The following is a 20479-nucleotide window of genomic DNA, read 5'->3' as shown; positions in this document are numbered from 1 at the left end:
TGTGATCTCTTGTAGATCCATATAAATTTTAGGATTGTTTGTTCTAGTTCTGTGAAAATGCCATTGGTATTTTAATAGGGATTGCATTAAGTCTGTAGATTGCGTTGGATAGTATGGATACTTTAATGATGTTAATTCTTCTTATATAGGAACATGGTATATCCTTCAATTTATTTGTGTCTTGTTCAATTGCTTAGATCTGTGGTTGGCAAACTGCAGCTCTCGAGCCACATGCGGCTCTTTGGCCCCTTGAGTGTGGCTCTTCCACAAAATACCACGTGCGGGCACACGTACAGTGAGATTGAAACTTCGTGGCCTATGCACAGAAGTCAGTTTTTGGCCTGGGGGAGTCTATTTTGAAGAAGTACTGTTGATATTTGGCTCTACTGACTAATGAGTTTGCTGACCACTGGCTTAGATCAATGTTTTATAGTTTTCCCAATATAAGACTTTTTCTTCCTTGGTTAGCATTTAAAAAAATATGTTTATTAATTTTTTTTTAGAAAGAGAGAGGAAGGGAGAGGGAGAGAGAAACATTGATGAGAGGACCCATTGGTCAGCTGCCTCCTGCAGATCCCCTACTGGATATCGATCTCACATCCCACAACCCTGGCATGTGCCCTGACCAGGTATAGAACAGTGACCTCTCAGTTCATGGGATGAAGCTAAACCAACTGAGCTACACCAGCCAGGGCTTCCTTGGTTAAATTTATTCCTAAGTATTTTCTTCTTTTTGATGCAGTTATAAGTGGGATTGTTTTCTTAATTTCTCTTTCTGATAGTTTGTTATTTGTCTACTAGGGGCTCTGTGCACGAAATTTGTGCACGGGATGGAGTCCCCTCAACCAGCCTGCACCCTCTCTAATCCGGACATCCGTCTCACAATCCTGGACCATTGGCTCCTAATTGCTCACCTGCCTGCCTGCCTGGTTGCCCCTAGCTGCCCCCCTCTGCCAGCCTGATCAACTCTCACTGCCTGTTCGTGCTGGCATGATAGCCCATAACTGCCCCCTGTGCTGGCCTGGTAACCCCTAACTGCCCCCCTCTGCCAGACAGGTTGCCCCCAATTGCCTCCCCCCTGCTGGCCTTGTTGTTCCCAACTGCCCCCTTGCCAGCATGGTCACTCAGCACAGCCCCCCCACCGGTCTGGTCACACCACACAGCCTTCTGTTCAGTCATTTGGTCGTCCCTCACTAACCCCCCTGCCAGCCTGGTCACAGGCAGCCATCCTGTGAGGGCATGAGGGTTAATTTGCATATTACCTCTTTATTATATAAGACATAAACATCAGGTTTCTGAATATTAATCTTGTATCCTGCAACTTTACTGAATTCACTATTAGTTCTAATAGTTGTTTTTTTTGGTCGTTTCTTTAGAGTTCTCTAGATGTAGTATTATGTCACCTGCAAGTAATGACAATTTTTACTTCTTTCTTTCTTATTTCTTTTTCTTGTTTTTGTCTGATTGCTGTGGTTAGGACTTACCCTATTATGTTGAATAAGAGTGCTGAGTGTGGGCATTCTTGTCTTGTTCTTGATCTTGGAGAAAAAGCTTTCATCTTTTCACCATGGAGTATGTTTTTAGCTGTGGGTTTCTCATGTATGGACTTGATTATGTTGAGGTATGTTTCCTGTATGCCCACCTTGCTGAAAGTTTTTTAAATAAATAGATGCTAGATTTTGTCAAATGCTTTTCCTACATCTATTGATATAGTCATATGATTTTTTAATACTTCGTTTTGTTTATGTGATGTATCATGTTAATTGATTTGTGGAGATAGACCCAAGCTTGCATTCCAGGAATAAATCCCACTTGAACATGCTGTATGATATTTTTAATTTTGTTAAGGATTTTTGCATCTATGTTCATCTGGGTTATGGGCCAGTCATTTTATACTTCTCTTTCTCCTTCTCTTCTTCCTCCTCTTCCTCCTTTTCCTCCTTCTTCTTCCTCCTCTTCTTTGTCTTCTCTTCCTCCTCCACCTCCTTCCCTCCTCCTCCTCCTCTTTCTTTGGCAGGGTCTTTGTCTGGTTTCGATATGCTCTCCTCATAAAATAAATTTAGATACTTTCCCCTCTCTTCAATTTTTGGGAATAGTTTGAGAATGATAAATATCAATTCTTCTTTGAATGCTTGGTAGAATTGAGGTGTGAAGCCATGTGGCCCTAGATTTTTGTTTATTGGGAATTTTTCTTTTTTGATTCAATTTTGACTCTAGTGATCAGTCTGTTCAAATTTTATGTTTCTTCCTGATTCATTGTTGGAAGATTATATGGTTTTAAGAATTTATTCATTTCTCCTAGGTTGTATAATTGATGGCATGTAATTGTTCTTAGTATCTATATATATAAAAGCAAACTGTCCTCTTGGGAGTGTGACCGACCAGGAGTTGGATCGCTTGCTATGACATGCGCTGACCACGAGGGGGTTGAGCGGAATGAAGGAAGGCCCTGGCTGGCAGCTGGCAGCCACTAGGGCCCCTATCCATGCACTAACTTCGTGCACTGGGCCTCTAGTTTTCTTATAATCTTTTGTATTTCTGTGGTGTTGCTTGTCACTTTCCATTTTTTGTTTCTCATTTTATTTATTTAGGTCTTCTCTCTTTTTTTCTTAATGAGTCTGTCTAAAGTTTTATCTAATTTGTTTATCTTTTCAAAGAACCAGCTCCTAGTTTCATTGATATTTTCTATTTTTCTTTTAGTCTCTATTTTATTTATTTCTGCTCTGATCTTTATTATTTCATTCCTTGTACTCACTTTGGGCTTTGTTTGTTTTTCTTTTTCTATTTACTTTAGGTGTAAGTTTAGATTGTTTGCTTGAATTCTTTCTTGTTTGTTGAGGTAGGCCTATTGCTTTGAATGTTCCCCTTAGAACTGCTTTTGCCCTGTCCCAAGGATTTGGGATTGTTGTGTTTTCTTTCTCATTTGTCTCAATATATATTTTTTATTTACTCCTTGATTTCTTTATTAATGTATTATTTGTGTAGTTCCATGTTGTTTAGTCTCCATGTGTTTTTTTTTCCCCAATTTTCTTCTTATGTCTTATTTCTAGTTTCATACTATTGTGATTGGAGAAGATTCTTGATATGATTTTAATTTTTATAAAATTTACTGAGACTTTTTCGTTGACTAGCATGTGGTCTATTCTAGACAAATGGTCCACATGTACTTGAAAATAAAGTGCATTATTCTGATTCTAACTGGAACGTTCTGTATCTGTTCAGTGTATCTATTCTAATGTGTCATTTAAGACCATTGTTTCCTCATTGATTTTCTGTCTGAATAATTTATCCATTAATGTAAGTGGGGTGTTAAAGTTCCCTGCTATTATTATGTTACAGTCAATTCTACCTTTATGTTATTAATATTTGCTTTAAATATTTAGGTGTTCTTAATGTTTAATGCATAGATGTTTACAAATGTTATGTTCTTTGTTAGACTGATCCATTTATCATTATGTAATGCCCTTTATTGTCTCTTATTATAGTCTTTGTTTTAAAGTCTATTTTGTTTGACATAACTATTGCTACAGCAGTTTTCATTTTCATTTTCATTTGTATGAAATACCTATTTCCATCTGTTCACTTTTTGTCGGTATCTGTCTTTTGAAATGAATGAGTTTCTTATAGGCAGCATATGTACAAGTCTTGTTTTTGAATTCATCCAATCATCCTGTCTTTTGATTGTAATATTTAGTCCATTTGCACTTAAAGTAATTATTGATAGGTGTCTACTTATTGCCATTTTATTAATTGTTTTCTGGTTGCTTTTGTAGTTCTTTTCTTACTTTCTTCTTCTCTTTTCTTTTTTAAAAATCCTCACTCAAGGATATTTTCCCATTGATTTTCAGAGAGAGGGAAAGACAGAGAAAAAATTGATGTTAGAGAAACATATTGATTGGTTGCATCCTGCACGAGCCTGACCAGATCTTAGGCCATGGAGGAGCCTGCAACTGCGGTCGCCCTTGACTGGAATTGAACCCGGGACCCTTCAGTGCACAGGATAACCCTCTACCCACTGACCCAAACCGGTTATGGCTCTTGCTCTCTTTTCTTGTACATTGATGACCTCTTAGTGTATTGTTTGGGTTCTCTTTCTTCATTTTTAACTGTATGTATTATAGATTTGGTTTTGGGTTGCCATAAGATTCATATATAGCAAGCTATGTTTATGGCAATGTTTTTTAAGTTGATTGTTGCTTAAGCTCAAATGCTTTCTAAAACTACATTTTTTACTCACTGTCATGTTTATGTATTTGACATCATATTTTACATCTTCTCCTGTGTGTGTATTCCTTAATGCAGTGGTCGGCAAGCTCATTAGTCAACAGAGCCAAATATCAACAGTACTTCTTCAAAATAGACTCCCCCAGGCTGAAAACCGACTTCTGTGAATGGGCCATGAAGTTTCAATCACACTGTATGTGCAAGCCCGCACATGGTATTTTGTGGAAGAGCCACACTCAAGCGGCCAAAGAGCCACATGCGGCTTGCAAGCCGTAGTTTGCTGACCATTGCCTTAATGTATTACTGTGTTACACATGCTTTTACCACTTTTGTATATTAATCTTCTTCTAGCTCTATAATTGGTTGATCTGCTACACCTACAACTGTTTGCCTTTATCAGTGCAAATTTTTTCTTTCCAATATTTTCTTGTTTTTAGTTTTGGTATTTTCAATTTAAAGAAGGTTCCTTAACTTTTCTTTTAATGCTCATTAGTGGTGAGAACTCTTTTATCATTTGATTATCTGGGAAACTCTTTATCACACTTTAATTCTGAATGCTAACTTCTCTGGATAGAGTATACTTGGTTGTAGGTTTCCGCTTTTCATCACTTTGAATATTTTGTGCCATTACCGTATTTGCTAAAATATCAGCTGATGGTCTTATGAAGGATCTTGTATACATAACTAGCTGCCTTTTCTCTTGTTGCTATTAAGATTCTTTAACTTTTGGCATTTTAAATATGATGTGTCTTGATATGGGCCTCTTTGGGTTCATTTTGTTCGGAAGTCTCTGTGCTTTCTGGAATTGGATGTCTGTTTTCCTCACCAGATTGGGGAAGTTTGCAATCATTATCCCTTTAAGTAGGTTTTACATCCCTTTCTCTGTCTTCTCCTTCTGGGACTCCAATGATTCAAATGTTGGCACATTTGATGTTGCCCCACAGGACCCTTAAACTATCCTCATTTTTGATAATATTATTTTTTTTTCTTTTTGCTGTTCTTATTTACTTTTACTACCTTGTCTTTCAGCTTGCTGATTCATTCTCCTGCCTCAACTAATCTGCTATTGATTCCCTCCAGATTATTTTTGTTTTCATTTCAATGATTGTATTCCTCAGTTCTGATTGGTTGTTTTACATATTTTTCTATGTCTCTGTTGAGGTTCTCACTGAATTCATCTATCCTTCTCCCGAGTTCATTGCGCATACTCATAACCAGTGTTTACTTTTAACTTTTTATCGGGTAAATTGTTTATGTCTGTTTCATTTACTAGTAGTTCTTATTTATTTATGTTTCCTTATCCCTTATTGGAATATATTTCTCTGTCTCCTCATTGTGGCTGTCTCTCTCTTTCTCTCTGTGTTTGTGTCTATGAATTAGGTGAAACAATGACCTCTCCTAGTCTTGAAGGAGAGACTTGTTTAGGAGCCTCTCCTCTGTAGACTGTGTGAGCCAGGTGTCTTTAGCAGGCAAGCTGGAGCTATAGTGGGAATGGGCCATGGGTGCCCTGGGGGTAAAGGGCCCTGAGCCGGAGCTGCAGTGGGAGTCGAAGTCCTAGGGACAAGCCACAGAGCTGGCATAGGCCTGGGGCCTGGGGCCTAGGCCGCGTGTGCACCCTGACCACCAAGGCTGGCAGAAGCACCTGACTTATGTCCTGCCCGTGAGACCAAGGGGGAGGGAGAGTGTCAATGAATGCCTGGCTGGGTCCAGTGCTCCTGACACCAGCGAGGGTTCCTGTAGTTCCCCTCCCACTTGCAAATGTTCTCGGTTAGTAAATGGGTTTCCCCCCTTATAGTCTAGGTGCCCTTTCAGCCACTGTTTTTCACTTTACCCAGAGTGGGCAAGTCTGCACATACACCCTCAGGGACCCCTGCCCACTGCAGGTCAGTGCTGGGGTGGGGTTGCCATGGTGCCGTGTCTCTGTCTCTCCCACCTGTGTCTATGGGGTTTCTCTCTTGTTGCTCCAGCAGAAGTTGTTCAGTCAGCCCTCCTTTCCTCACCAGGGGGAGCTGCTCTGTCTGCAGGTGGGAATTTAATGTGAAATGAGAGGAGCTGAGCTCAGGCCTTTCCTGCACTGTCGTCTTGGAGTAGGAACCCTTGATTGATTTACTGATTTATATGTTTCCCATCATCTACTTCTTGTCAGTTTGTTTCTATTGCTATAGCTTGTTGTTTTTGTTGTTGTTATGTATTGCCTTTTAAAACTTTTGATTTAAATTATTACATAAAATATCTGAATGTTCCTCAAGTTAAAACTATTAAGGAAGATGTATATTCAGAAAAGTACAGATTCCTTCAACCTATGCCCTCATTTTTCCCTGTAGACAACCACTTAAAAATCCATCCCATGTTTCTATAAATAGATGACTGGTAGGTAGAAAATAAATAGGCAGATGAAATGAACAGGTTTATCTACATGTCCTTTCTCCTCCTCTGTCTTATTAAATAAAACGCTGCATAAAACTCTGCTGCTCCGTGCTCACAGGCATTGGGAGGCCACCCCACAGGAGTCTCTCATGTTCCCTCCAGGACAGAGGATCACATGCTGGTGGCACATCAGGGAGCCACACATTCCCCTGGGTGCCCAGCAGGGGCCCTGGTTGATGCTCAGATCAGGTCCACACAGGGTTTCCTGTGACAGACAATGAGTTTCCCACACAAGCTGGAGGCCTCAGAAGCGCACCTTTCCCACTAGAGTTGCAGCTCTGTCCTGATGGCCTCCGGGACCTGCTCATGGGGAAGGTGCATCTCAAGGCAGAGTCAGCACAGCAGGCATTTTATCTGAGACACAAAAAGACTGAGGTATAGAATCCACCATTAGTCACATACAGGGGACTTCAAGAGGCACCGGGTTTAGACATTTTCTTTTAAAAAATTAGAGAAAAAGAACATGATTAGAGAAACAGTGAAGACATCATATCCTTAGAAGTGGTCTGCTTTTCTCTTATTTAAAAAAGAAATATTTTTTATTGATTTCAGAGAGGAAAGGAGTGGGAGAGGGAGATAGAAACATCAATGATGAGAGAGAATCATTGATCAGCTGCCATGTGCACATCCCCCACTGGGGATTGAACCAGAAACCCAGGCATGCACACTGACCTGGAATTGAATGGTGACCTCCTGGTTCATAGGTTGACACTCAACCACTGACCACACCAGCAGGGCTAGCCTGCGTTTATTATACTTGCTGTCCCCTCTGTATCTCAGGGGAAAGGGAACTTGTATGCTTGTCTTAGAGAAACACCGACATAGGAGACTACCGTGTTCAGGTCCATGTCAGGCTCTCTCCTGGTTCAGGAACCATGAAAAACAGGAAGGGAACAAGGAAACCTCTTCTTCATACTTCCTGCCCTTGAAGCCTGTGAGGCAGATGATTTCACTCCATATTTAATTGAAGAAAATTTTTACAAAGAAATGTGGACAGATGTGAGCTAAGGTGCTCAGCAGACAGCGAGGGTTAAACACACAGGGACAGGGAGGGATGGAGCTAAGGTTCTGCAGTCAGCACTGGGGCCTCCAGGTCCAGGGGGAGGAGGAACCAGCAGGGAGGAGCTGCTTGGGGGTCAGGATCCAGGACCCAGCCAGAGCCCGAGGTGGCTCTCCTTGTGGAGTAAGAGCCCAGCAGGAAACCTCTTCAGGCGGTGAAGGGGCTGGACAGAAGGTTCTCTCCTGCCCCTGTCGCCATGGCCACCTCAGCTCAGGAGTCCTGCAGACAGGAGAGCGCTGCTCCCAGGCCCAGCCAGCAGGGGCGCTGCCCTCCCAGGCCTCCTGCTGTGGCTCCCAAGTGAGAAGAAAAGCTCTGAGGCCACAGGAGCCAAAGCTGCTTTAGAGCTGCCTCTCACCAGGCGGGAGGAGACGCTGCAGTGTAAGCGGCCGCCAGAGCCACACCCAGGCTCCCCGCTATCTGTTCCCTGGCTCGTCCCCTGCACCTTCTGTTCTAGGGAAACCCAATGTGTCCCTGAGAGAGGATTAAAGAGCGTTACCTGTGGGCTGAAGGCCAGAGTGTCCTGGGAAGAGAAGGAAGATGCTAATTAAAAGATTTGAAGGTAAGTGTGTCCCCAAACACAGGGTCCCCGCCCAGGCCACCTGAGCTTCTGCAGCAGCACCCCCACCCGCTGACACCAGAGCAGAGACCAGAGCAGAAGCTGAGAGCAGTGGACCCGAAGCTGTCACATCCAGTGTCATTAGTGACCGCAGGGCCTGCTCCTCCATGTGCCCCAGGATCGGCCCCCAAATCCCCGTGCGTGTTAACCCCTCTCTAACCCCACAGCCATGACTCCTCATGTCTTCACCCTGAGAACCGGGAGCTGGTTATTTCTGCATTTCCAGGGAACGTGAGACCGACAGGGAAAGAGAGGCTTCTGCCATGCCCAGAGCTCCCTCCTCAAAGCCCCAGTTCTCCCCACCATCTCGGGGCCTCGGTGGCCAGCAGACCCCTTACCTTTCTGAGCCCTGAAGTAGATGAGCAGCCCCGCCCCGAGGAAGAGCAGCCCCAGCACGAAGCCCCCGGCTCCACTCAGCACCTTGCTCTGTGCGGATCCAGACTGGGCCCCTGAGAGAGAAGCCAGTTTCAGTGGGTTTTAGCCCAAACCAACTTCTCTAATGGAGACCCTGGGATTGAGAGCTTGGGAGGGTGGGGGTGGGAGGAGGGAGGTGCCTTAGAAGAAGCAGAACAATAGCCATTTCCACAAAAGAGACTGAGGTCACACTGAGCAGGTACAAGGCCCAGGCACTGGCCTCAGGTCCCCTCACACCCGACCCAAGGCCACTGTTTCGGCCTCTGAGGCTGTGGTGCCCAAGGCTGGTGACCTCCAGGACTTGGCCCGGGTGACAGAGCCGCAGACAGCAGAGTAGACGGGGCTCTCCCAGGACAGGAAGGTCCCCAGGCTGTGGAGGACGCTCCTCTTCCCAGATCACAGTGGGCAGCTCAGCGCAGGCAGAAGCGCCCGCCCAGCCCACAGGGGATGGTGCCCAGGGCCAAGGGGCACCATGAGGGGAGAGTGTGATGAATTCAAAGCAGGGCAGGCATGGCGGCCTCCCAGGGCTATGGGTGTCCACAGAAGCGATCACAGGGCTCTCCTGTAGCCTGTGCTGAAGGAGAGACACGAGCAAAGGAAAACGGGATGTGGGGAGAGGGGACCCTGACCCTCAGAGACAAGCAAAGGCCCCTGTTGGGGAGGCGTGTGAGGTCAGAGGGCGTCTCACTCCATTCCACGGTGACAGGGCTGGTGCTGCTGGGGTGCTGCACTTGGCAGGTGTAGACCTCCCCGCTCCGGGGAACTGTCTCCAGCATCACCAGGGTCTGGAAGGTCCAGTCCCCGTTCCGGATCAGGCCCGTGGACACCACCCCGGCCTCCTCTTCCTGGCCGTTGCGCAGCCAGCGGACCTCAATGTGGCCCGGATAGAAGCCGTTCACGGAGCAGACCAGGAGGCTGTGGTGCTGCAGGCGCAGGGTCTTTGCAGGATACACGGTCACTGTGGGCTCAGCTGGGACAGAGAAGGCGGATGGAGATCTGAGCAAGACAGGCAGGCCCCTTGGTGGCTCCCTTTCGGCCTCCTCTCCAGTCCCAGGCTCCAGGCCCAGGCAGGCCCCTCTCCTTCCGCCCTGTGGCCCCGAAGGAGGTAGTGCCCTGGGCATTGAATCTCCACTTATAGCCCAGGCCACTGGATTTGACAGACATTGAGGAAATTTGGGGGATTTTTCATGTCTTGAAACAGTTACTCATTGTTGAATTGAAGTGTTTACAAATCTTTGCGAGGCACAGAATGTGTGAGTTCCAGTGTGATTTCTGGAGAAGGGCTGCCTGGTCACATCCAGGCTGTGCCTCTTACTGGGTGATCCTGGGAGATCCTCTCTGCTCAGCTCCTCACCTGCAAAGGGGGTGATAATACTAACTCACCGCTTAAGGACATATGAGGACCAATGGGCCTGAAACATGTACAACAGCGGCTGGAACGCAGCCGTCACTGTATGTCAGCTGTTTATCACATATGGAGAGAGAACATAAGGAAAGTCATGGTGAGAAGCTGGGGAACAACTTGGGGAGATGGGGACTCAGGGTGTGAAGTCCTGGGAATGCGATCACATCTGAGAACACAGAGATGGTTCCCCTGGAAGCAGGAAAGGCAGGAGATTCCCTAGCTCCAGGGGCTGAGTCCTGAGGGAGAGGGAGGAGCAGGGCAGCACTCATTATAACACTCACAGTGACACGCACTGAGCAACCCGCTCCTTCTCAAAAGAAGTCAACTTATCATTTTATAATTGTCTCTCTTTTCAATCTGACATTTGAGCTCAGGGCAGGTGCTGGGACTCATGAACATGTGTGCTTCCTGCCTGAGGCCAGGCTCAATGAATACAGATTTAGAGGAGGAGGAAGTGGAGGAGGAGAAGGAGCAGGAGGACAATGAGGGGCCAAAAGGGTAGATTTAAGATTGATGGTAAATCATTGCTAGCAACTTTGCAGTACATTTCATTACCTTAAAGATGTTTAAATTCCTCACATGGAAAGTAATAAAACAGAATGAAAACACAAGCCAAAAGCTGGAGAAAATCCTGAATCCATGTTAGCAAAGTGTCCATCTTGCTGCCTAGAGAACCTGGAAAATCACTGAGAAAAAGGCCCGGACCCCAGGGATGATGGACAATAGGCCATTCCTAGAGCAGGAACAACCATTAGCCAACACGTACGTGGAAAATGTTCAAGAACCTGAGAAATCAAAGAGGGATAAATCTAAAATAAAAAACAAATTTTCAACTGAGATTTGGCAGTAATGTAAAAAGATTTAACAAAATAGAATGTAAGGCAAATTGTCAGAACTCTAAACAGTTAACATGTAATGACTTAAATGCTGTCAGCCTGTGTGGATGTGACATCAGTGTGTTAAGTAACACAATTACAATTAGACCCTGGCTCACCTTCACCCCCTCTGTAAACACAGGGCACTGAGGGGGAACAAGACACTGAGACCTGAAAGGAGCTCAGAGAGGCCAGAGGTGCCTCGGAGGCCCCGCCCCTCACACCCAGCCTGACCCTCCGCTCAGGGACAGGCTTGTGCACCCAGCACCCCTATTCCAGGGCTCAGGGTCGGGGGGGTGGGGGGGGTGAGGGTGGGGGGGTGGGAGGGGTTGGCCAAGGCAGACTGACTCCCTCCTCACAACTCACACCTCCCCCCCTCCCTCCCCGCTGCTCCCCAAACCCTCCAGGACTAGGCACTGCCGTAAACGCCCCTACACAGGAGTGGACCTCAGGGTCACCACAGCAGGCCTCAGGGGTGCTCTTCACAGCCCTGTGTGAGCACCCCCCACCCCCGCCCCCGCCCCCGCGCTCACTTTGCCGAGGCACCAGGAATCCCTCAAACACCCTGTAGTTGTGTCTGCAGTACGTGTCCACCCCGGCCCGCATCCGCTCCATGAAGTCCTCCTGGCTGTTCCAGTTCTTGGCGGCAGACCGCCCCAGCTCGGTCACCGCGCGGTACTCCCCCACGTCGCTGTTGAAGCGCACGATCTCCTCCCGGTTGTAGATGTCTCTGGCCAGGTACTGCACCCGCTCCGTCCCGTTGGAGAAATAACACTCTTGTTTACGCTGCATCAGGAAATTTGCTGCGGGGACAGGAAGGACCCCTCACGCTGGTGAGAGAAGATGGCAACGCAGCCCAGTGCGGGGCGCCCAGGCAGTGGAGACACAGGACCCGGCACCCCCACTGCCAGCGCCCGGGGCCCCTCCTCTGGGGCTGGAGGGAGGCCGCAGGGTAGGGAGACCCCTGGGACCCTCAGCCACTGGGCACCCACTGGGCTGCCCCGCGGGGCTCCGGGCTCCAGGCTGGGCGAGGACTTGTGCCATCACCGCCTCCTCCTAGACGACCCCCCTCCTCACCTCCAGCCTCTCCCTTCCCCACACCCGCCTCCTCCTGTCACCCCCTGGGCAGGGGACCTCCTGCCAGGCCCTAGCTGCCAGGGACCCAGGCAGGAAACCAGGCATCGCCCTCCGCTCTGCAGCTTACAATTCACCAAAGTGCCCATCACAGCCAACCACAGGCGCATCCACACGGGAGGGAGATGGCAGGAAAGGGCGCCTGGAGCAGGGACCACAGGGTCCAAGTCCCATCAGGGGCGGGGCCAGGGCCTCTGAGTGACAGGATGTGGGGGAAGGTCGCTGTATGTGGGGGAGGAGGCACATCTCAGGTGAAGGCAATGCCACCTGCAAAGCCTGAGAGAACCTATGCTCCTCCCCGGAAACCAGAGAACAGGCTCTGAGCCCAGACAGTGGGAGGGAGGGGACAGGAGCCTGGAGGAGGCGGGTGCTGAGAGCCTGGGGTGAGTTAGGGGGGCTTCTGCTGCATGTAAGGGAGAGCACTGAGGAGGTTCAGGGGTTACACCCTAATCCCAATAGGGCACCCTCTCTTTCCTGCATGTCCAACCCAGGAAGCACAGAGAACAGAACACACCTGTGGTTAAAGCAGGTGGTGGATGGAAGCTCTGACACCATCGCTGGTGTGGAGAGAGTCCCTGCAGAAACGTGAGGTCCTGACTGAGGACAGGGGGCTCCCCACGATGCACGACTCATGGAGGAGAGACGCGGGAGGTCAGCAGAGATGAGTGACCACAACTCATCATGTTTTGACAAACATTAAGGCAATAGTAACAATGAAGGTTTTAAAATTCAATTGATGGAATGGATTCAACAAGAAACTGGTGAATTTGTGTAACTGTCTAGTTTTTTTTTTTCTTAATAAACTGTGAAGAGCTGCATTGGAAGGCGCTCATGTGTATAAAGTGTGAGTCTAGAATTTTCAGAAACAGCCGGTGTCCAGCTGTGTTCTCACCCTCAACACTATTGACCTTTGGACCAGATGATTCTGTGAGGTTGGGGTGGGTGTTCTGTACACAGTGGGCTGCACTCAGCATCCCCACCAGTTGTCAGAGAAACACCCGTGTGACAGCAGACATGGCTTTACATATTGCAGACGTCCCAGGGGTGGGAAGCAGGGGAAGGGGTGGTTAATCATCTGAAAAGTCTGGGTGCAAAAGCCACTGTTGATTATGCAGCAGCTGGGAATCGCAATATAAATTTAGCCAATATTGTGTCTGTGGAAAGTCTTGATCTATATGGAATTTATATTCCTTAGGAATCTGGTCCCAGTGCAGACTACTTTTCCAGGAAAATAAACTTTTTCAGGACCAAGATCTACCTGTTTCTTTGCCTCGCCATCCAATCACCAAGTCATCATTTGTCCTCCACATAATCTTTCTTCATCTCCTGGCCACTGGCCCACTGCTTGTCTACAGGAGCAGCTACAACCACGGCCATTTGATTCCTGTTCAAAGTTCCAACTAATTTACTTTCTAACAGCCTCCTGCTCCCAGTAACACCAGGAGGCATCAGGTTACCAGCCTTGGCTAGATGTGGACTCTCATTTCTATAGGCAGGTTCCTCAGAAGGGGAGCAGCTGAGATGACCCCCTCACATCGACAGATTACAAACAGGAGCAGGTCCCAGCTTTAGATGGAGACCTTCACGTAGAAGTGATGGCAGAGGGGAGGGCACTCTGCTCAGACTCGGTCTGTCTTACTTTTCACAAATTCTCTAGCACCTTCCTGACACATGAGAAAGTTGAAAAATAAACATGTGTGAGTTGCTGTTCACTGTAGCCTGTTTGGTGAGCACTATCAGGCCGTGCTCATGGGCCCAACTTAAAGATAAAGCAAATAAATATATATGACTCCCAGTTACATTCAAATTTCAGATAAATAATTGTTGTTTCTCTGAAATTCAGCTTAAATCGGGCATCCTGTATTTCCTTTGGCAACACAAGCTCACCTGCTGATCAAATCTGAGAGGGAGGAGGGCACTTAAACTCCCTTGTGTTCCTCACGTGTCTATGACAGTCTGCACATAGTGTGAGCCCATATGGAACTTTTCAAGTTGTAAATACAAAATGGATGTAAATTCCTCCTAAATATTGGAACTGGCAGCCCTTGCACCTGCTGCCTCCAATCCTGAGACACACGCTGGCACGTGGGAACATCAGAAATCTCAACAGCAAGTCAGACCCAACCAAGCCCCTGTTCACAGTGGGGGTGGAAGCCCAGGCTCTAGAATGAGGAACCTAAATTAGAACATTGGCTCTCCCACTGGGTCAGATTGTAACCCCCATGGGCCTTGTTCTTTATCTCTAAAATAGATTTAATAGTACTGTATTCCTCACAGCATATTGTTAAGTGTGGAATTAAATAGTGATTCTTTCTGGTGCTGATCATATAAGCAATCAATAAATAACTTGCTATTTTAATTCTTATAACCCCTAAAATTGCAAGGTCATGAGATCTTTCTATTCCTTAACTTTCTAGAGAAAATAATGTTTTTATCAATATTTGGCAATTGTCTTTAATCAACTTTATCACTTAATGGTATTTGGAACACAAGGACAGAAACATTGGTCTCTGTGTATAAGAGGATATACATGCACCTAATATGAAAGGACTATGGTGAGGTAGAGGAGAGGACTTTCTAGATACTGAGACCTAGACAATGTACCTGGTTCTACAACTAACCATGTGACTCTGGGTAAGTTGCTAAAACTCACTGAATCAGATTCCATGGGTGATTACAGTTGTAATTGCTGCAGGTGAGACAGGATGGTTATGAGAGTCACACACTCAAATGGAGGCCTGGTGCACAGTAACTGCCCATGTGACGCTGCTCCATGCCACAGGGACCAGATTTGTCTTGTCGACGATTCCACCCTCATCCCCAGGGGGTGACTGTCTATTCTGGTCACTAATAAACAGTGGCTGTGGAATTGGTGGCTTTCATAACCAGTCACCTCTGCCTTCAAGGTCACTTCAGTGGCTCCTTGCTGATGACTGAGCATCTCTGGTTCTCGAGTCCCCAGCATCCCTTCAGGCTCCGTTGTTCTTATGCTTTAGGTCCAGCTGACTCTCTGAGCCCAGCGCACAGTCTCCCTGAAGTCGCTGCTCAGAGGCACTTGTAATCATCCCTCATGTCTTCAGCTCCCATCCCTCTGTTCAAATAGTTCAATCAGGTTCCAACTCATAAACTGCACTGACTGCGAACACCACATTCACCAAACCCAGTGCTCACTTCTCTGCATGTCCTCACTTCTCTGCCTCCTTGCAGTTCTCACCACACCTGGGCATTCCCTTCTGGAAAAATCTACTTCCCCTCACTGCCCTGCATCACCTTCTCTTGGTTTTCCTCAACACACTGCCCCCCTTCTCAGTGTCCTCTGGGCTCAACCCTTGGCATCTTCTTGTTCTCTCTCTCTCTCACTTCCTCTCTCACTTCCTCTCTCACTTTCTCTCTCTCTCTCTCTCTCTCTCTCTCTCTCTCTTCAACTTCCCTGGAATTTAACACAGCACATGTGTCAATGATACAAACACAAACAACTCCTGCCCTGGTCAGCCCTGAACTCGAGGCTCCTGTATTCAACTGACCTCTTAGCAGCTCCACACAAATGTCAAAAAATCATTTCAAACTTACACAAAACCTTTATTCCTAACCACTCATATATACAAGCCTAAGCGACCATGACGATTGAACAACTGGAACGACCGCAATGACCGGTCGACCAGTCACTTTGATGCGCACTGACCACCAAGGGGCAGATGCTCATGCAGGAGCTGCCTCCTGGTGGTCAGTGCACTCCCACAGCCAACATCCCAAGGCCAGCCAACCTCCTGCGGTTCCTTCCTTCATCCCTCCCCCGATCCAGCAGGCCCTGTACAGCAGCCAGCAAGCCCCATTGGGACTGGGCCACACAGCTCTCATAGGCCCTGATTGCCATCCAGGCCTAGAGACCCCACCCGTGCAGGATTTCATGCACCTGGGCTCAAGTTCATGAACAAGTAGTGGAAATATCTCCCCCAGATCTGCTCACTTCCCCTTTCCCGCTGCCTTTGCCGCACACACTAACTGAAGCCCAAGCCCGTCACCTGGACGCTCTTCCATGCTCCTCAGAGTCACCTGTAATCATCCAATCCCCCCTGGTTGCTGGAATTATTTTTTTAATAAATACACGTGGGCTCTCCTGTAACCCTCAGCAGTTCACATGTCTCTTCAGATAAAATTCAAACTTCTTACCCGCCCGCCAGGGCTCAATATGATTTGTCTCCCGTTTTCCCCAGCCTCTTCCTATGTCAGTGTCACTCCCCAACTTGCTCGCCTGCTGCAGCCTCGCTAGCCTTCTTCCTGCCCCTTCAACATGGCAAACATGTTCCCACACTGTGGCCTCTCCCTCTTCTTCTCCCTGGGACACTTGTCCCCTAGATCTTCACAGGGTGGATTCTCTCATCATTGAGGTCTCAAATGTCTCTACATGTCACTTCCTCAGAGACAGCTCCTTAATCCCTTGAACTGACGTCAGGTGAATCCATGCTCTCTGTCTCATAACCCTGGGGTTTTTTTTTAAAGCAATTATCGCTCTGAATTTTTTCTTTCTTAAGGGGCTCAGGGAGAAAGGAAAGGAGATGGTGGGGAGGCCCCTTGATACATTACACATAGTAGAGAGAGGCACCAACATCACAGATTCTGCTGAGGACAGAACACAGGGTCCTCAAAGAGAGACCCTCTAATTCCTTTGACTCCCCATAAAATGCCAGAGAAACTTTCCTTTGGGGATAACTCAATACAATAAATGGAGCACTGGGTGGGAATCAGTCTGAGATCATTATTTCTCAATCCTTCCCCGATGGAAGGGGACACGAGACTGGGGAGGTTTACTGGAGGCGAGGTGAGAAGAACAGCTGAGATACATGGAGCCCCTTGCACACTCGTAGTGGCGAGCACCAGCCTCTTTTGTGGTGGAAAGAATCAGGATCCATATGATAAAGGCAGGTGGCCACTGAGGAAAATGCCACCATTTTCTAAGGGACATGGCCTGGACACAGTGACAAAGCTAATTCCCTTTCTTCCTCCCCCACAACAGCTCACCCCCAAGGTGCACTTACGTGGAGTGTCTCTGGCCTGAGCCAGGGGAGGGCTCAGTGCCATCAGCACCACAGTCAGATCGGCCATCCAGGAGCCTCCGGGGACCCGCAGACACACCATGCTGGAGCTCAGAGAGGACAGGGGCAGGGAGCAGGGGGGTCTCACTCAGTGAGGACTGTGACCCTTCTCCACCCACATCCCCAGAAATACCAACTGAGGCACTCATTTCTTTGTTCCTGGATTGGGTCATCTCAGTACTGAGAACCAACCGGCATCAGAGATGAACAGCATCATCTGTTGCTGGTCAGAGATTCAGTAGGAAGGTCCTCTTCTGAAATTTAAAATTTCCTGCATTAAAAGCATTGCTTTGATTTAGTGCTTAAAGGTTTGGTCTGGTTGTGTCAGAAACACTGTTGGGCCCTATTGTGAGGCAGCTCTGCGCTGTCGGTGATGAGCACACAAGTTGGAGCCTTTGGGGAGCTTTGGTCTCTCTCACTGCAGACAGAGCTGTTCTGCAAATGGATGAGTGTGTGTGCTGGGAGCTGAGGGTGAGGGAAGTGATTGCAAGTTAGGAGGCCTTCAATTTTGTCCTATTTTTTTAAAAAGTCTTTATTATTGAAAGTCTTACATAATTACATATGTCCCCCTTTGCCCCATTGACCTCTTCTAACCCTCCCCCGCCTCCACCCCCACCTCACGCCCTCACCACCCTATTGTCTGTGTCCCTGGGTTATGCATACACACTTACAAGTTCTTTGGTTGATCTCTACCCACCCTCCCCTGCTTCCCTCTGAGGTTTGACAGAATGTTCTGTGCTTCTATGTCTCTGGATCTATTTTGTTCATCAGTTTATTTATTTTGTCAGATTCCACATATGAGTGAGATCATGTGATACTTGTTTTTCACTGAGTGGCTTATTTCACTGTTGTACCTGAACTTAGTGTTACAGATTTGGGGAAATGACTTAACCTCTCACAGTTAATGCCACTGTGATCTTTCAGGTGTTTCAATACTGGTAAAGGCTGTGATTCTGTGGACACCTCCAGGGGCAGTTCCCCTAGTAACTGATGATGTGACAGGGTGGTAGCTGCTGATTGGAGAATATAATCAGTGACTCTTTACAGGGGGGAATGTCACTCACTGAAGGAAAATGAAAGTTATTCAATAATTCATCCTGAGTGAAATGGTTTTTCAGGTTTATCCCCTGGTGCTGTCACTGAGCTCAGAGCACCACTGGAATATACTCAGAGAAAGGGCATAGAACATGGCATCCATGAAGGAGAAAAATAAAAGAACAAAAGGGCAGTTGAAGTACTGAGGAAGAAATCACTAAGAAATTGTTTAAAAAAATAATAGTATGAAGTGATATGAAAAAATAGCAAATAAAGTTTCAAAACATATAATAGAGAACTGAAATGCAAAAATATGTCACAATATATATTTATATACTGTATATGAGGCCCCCAGAACCATACGAAATGCAAAACACTCATTGTTAATAACTCATTCTCGAATTGCCCCCCTTAAAAATCAAATTACCCCCCTGTGAGGCGTATGCCCCACATTGGGAACCACTGTCTTAAATGTTCCCATCACTAGAAAAGTTTAGTAACTACGTGTGGTGTAGATGTTACCCAGACTTACTGTGGTGTCATTTCCAATATATACAAATATCCAAACTTTACGTTGTACACCTGAAACTAATATAACGCCATATGTCAATTATACCTCCATATAAAAGTGAGTAAAATTTATTGAGCAATTTTGAGCATTTTACTCTGTACCCAGGATATACAGGGGCTTTCTTTGCATCAGATTTTTGTTTAATTTTCACATCATCTTGGTGAGCTAAGTGCCCTTCATCCCTACAGTTGGAGAGAATAGAGTGATGGCGGTTGAAGGACCTTTGCAAGGACACAGGCAGTAAAGGTGCCCTCCAGGTTGAGCCCAGTGAAGTGTTCAGACCCACACGCTCAGCCACTGCACCCACCACCTCGCATTCACCTTCTGAAGGGACTGTTCCTCCAGGGAAAGCACTCCCCTCCCTCACTCACAGATGTGCCGCCCACAAGCTACTCCTCTCAGTGAGTGACCGAATCTCCCATAAACTGAGGCGGCTGCAGCGGAGCAATTCCAGTTCCTGGACAAGATGCCCGCCTCACCATTGTCCCCTTCTCTGGAAATGACAAGCTTTGTATTTCTCTTATGTAACCACACCCAGAGCTCCCGCACACACCTTCCCCTTCTTAGAGGCAATAGTGCCCCCAATTCCTAAACCCAACCTACTGTTCTCATCAGGATTTCAGGCTTTTCAGCATGTTAAGTGCCAATTAGACCCTCTGAAATCAGACCAGAAAGTGTGTCTCACTTACTTTGGGAAAATATGTTTCTGTTAATGTGGAAAAGTCAGAATTCCTTGGCGAGGTTGGGAAGAAGTCACTCCTATTCCTGGATTTGAGAACAAACTCTGTCCCTCGACCCCAGTGGGAATTCAGTGCTGTGGGCAGGTGTACAGAAGCAACTAGGAGAATATCACGTTTAATTTAGCAAACAGACAATCGTAACTTACTCAAAACTCACTAATCATGATGTGTGACAATCTGGGGAAGCCAAGCTCAGGTCCAGATAAGATTTGGATTAAAAAGAATGGCCAACAAATCAATTCTATATGAATACACTGAGATATAGTCAAAGAGAACATATCAAAATGTGTTTATACAAATTTGAAATAAAATTTAAAAATTATATCAATTTATTTTTTAAAGGAATGGACCACCCTGGCTGGTGTGGTTCAGTGGTTGAGCATCGTACTGTGCACCGAAAGGTGGCCAGTTTGATTCCTTGTCATGTCACATGCCGAGGTTTTGGGTTTAGTCCCTGGTCCTGTGTGTACAGGAGGCAAGATATAATATTTCTCTCTCACATCAATATCTCTCTCCCTCTTGAAGTATGGTAGCAATCATCTCAGGTAGAAACTGTAGTTTAACTCTAACCCTGCTGTTTGGCTTAACAATAGAAAAGTTATTTTGATTTTCTGAATTATATAAATCATCTCATTCGATTGAATACCTTATTGATTGTAATGTGAATACCCCATTGGTTGTGGTCATACTGGTTTCAGAAAGCACATTCCTCTGTACCTGGGAACCAGGACAGCACAATTTTCCCAAGACCTGAGGGTTCCAGATAATGATTCCCTGTCAACTCAGTGGTCTCAAGACCAGGACAGCACAATTACTCTAAATTGCCTCGTTGGCTCTAGATAATGTGTTCCTCTCAACCCAGCGGTCCCAGATAATGCGTTTCTG

At 46.7% G+C, this 20479-nt stretch overlaps 1 protein-coding gene across 1 annotated transcript; it reads right to left on the bottom strand.

Moving 5' to 3' along the window:
* Positions 1–1110: 1110 nt before the first annotated feature.
* LOC139012606 (DLA class II histocompatibility antigen, DR-1 beta chain-like) lies at positions 1111–17364 on the bottom strand. Its single transcript, XM_070418758.1, has 6 exons — positions 17192–17364; positions 11555–11824; positions 9430–9711; positions 8666–8776; positions 8208–8231; positions 1111–7930 (listed from the first exon to the last, which is right to left on the bottom strand). The coding sequence occupies exons 1-6, from the start codon at positions 17289–17291 to the stop codon at positions 7917–7919; spliced, it is 801 nt and encodes a 266-aa protein (XP_070274859.1). The 5' UTR covers positions 17292–17364; the 3' UTR covers positions 1111–7916.
* Between the last annotated feature and the right edge of the window lie 3115 nt (positions 17365–20479).

Source organism: Myotis yumanensis, unplaced genomic scaffold (assembly GCF_028538775.1).
Source record: "Myotis yumanensis isolate MYYU_CA2020_CCGP unplaced genomic scaffold, mMyoYum1.0.hap1 SCAF_6, whole genome shotgun sequence".
Lineage (NCBI taxonomy): Eukaryota > Metazoa > Chordata > Mammalia > Chiroptera > Vespertilionidae > Myotis > Myotis yumanensis.
Note: the sequence above shows the minus strand (reverse complement) of the source record. Positions and strands in the feature narration are given on the sequence as shown.